The sequence below is a fragment of the Corapipo altera genome, unplaced genomic scaffold (genome assembly GCF_003945725.1).
Source record: "Corapipo altera isolate COAL_440 unplaced genomic scaffold, ASM394572v1 140, whole genome shotgun sequence".
NCBI classification, from domain to species: Eukaryota; Metazoa; Chordata; class Aves; order Passeriformes; family Pipridae; genus Corapipo; species Corapipo altera.
In genome coordinates, this window is record NW_020885077.1 from 179,725 (window position 1) to 180,590 (window position 866).

The 866-nt window shown below is 75.6% G+C and overlaps 1 protein-coding gene across 1 annotated transcript in view; it reads right to left on the bottom strand.

Moving 5' to 3' along the window:
• Positions 1 to 330, bottom strand: part of GPI (glucose-6-phosphate isomerase) — a 22,717-nt gene extending 22,387 nt beyond the window's left edge. The window contains exon 1 of the mRNA XM_027669366.1: positions 96 to 330. Within this exon, the coding sequence (XP_027525167.1) occupies positions 96 to 214 (119 nt within the window). The 5' untranslated portion in view covers positions 215 to 330. The remainder of the gene's footprint in view (positions 1 to 95) is intronic.
• Between the last annotated feature and the right edge of the window lie 536 nt (positions 331 to 866).

Consider the following 866-nt stretch of genomic DNA (forward strand, 5'->3'; position numbering starts at 1 on the left):
GACCGGCCCTTCCCCGGCCCCGACCGGCCCTTCCCCGGCCCCGACCGGCCCTTCCCCGGCCCCGGGCCTCGCATGCGGCACCGCCCGGGCCTCACCTAAATTTCTGGAAGCGATCCTTATCGGCCTCGAAGAGCTGCCGCAGGACCAGCTTGGAGGCGTTCGCCTTGTGCCACTCCAGCAGCTTCTTGAACTGGGGGTCTGCGGACAGCGCCATGTCGGCGGGATGGGCCGGGTGTCCACGCACAGGGAGCGGAGCTGCCGCCGCCGCTTCCGCTCTTATAGCGGCTGATCGGCCTCCTGCGGCCGCCCCGCCCCGCCCGGCCCGGCCCGGCCCCTCACTCCCTCCCTCCGCGGGGGGATCCCCCCGGCCGCCAGACGGGAGGGAGGAGCGACCGCGGGGCCGTGAGAGGGCGAGGAGGCGGCTGGAGCTGGAGCTGGAGCTGGAGCTGGAGCTGGAGCTGGAGCTGGAGCTGGAGCTGGAGCTGGAGCTGGAGCTGGAGCCGCAGCCGCCCGCCTGCCCCGGCCCCCTCAGGGTTCGCAGCGGCCCCGGGGCTGCGGAGCCCTCAGGGTTGTACCCCCGGTGTGGGGAACGCGGTGTCCCCGTCGCGGCGCAGGGGCCGCGGTCTGTGCCGGGCCCTGCTCGTGCGGGGCTCGGTTACAAACGCTGCCCCTCCCGGGTATCGCTGCCCCTCCCGGATATCGCTGCCCCTCCCGGGTATCGCTACCCCGGGGCGGACACGGCCGGGCCTGCGGGGCAGCGCTCGGGGGCGGCCCCAGCACCCGCCTCGGGCGGGGCCGCCGGGCACCCGCTGCACCTCCAGGGCAGGGGGGCCGCCCTCATCCCTTCGTCCCTGCCCATCTCCCTG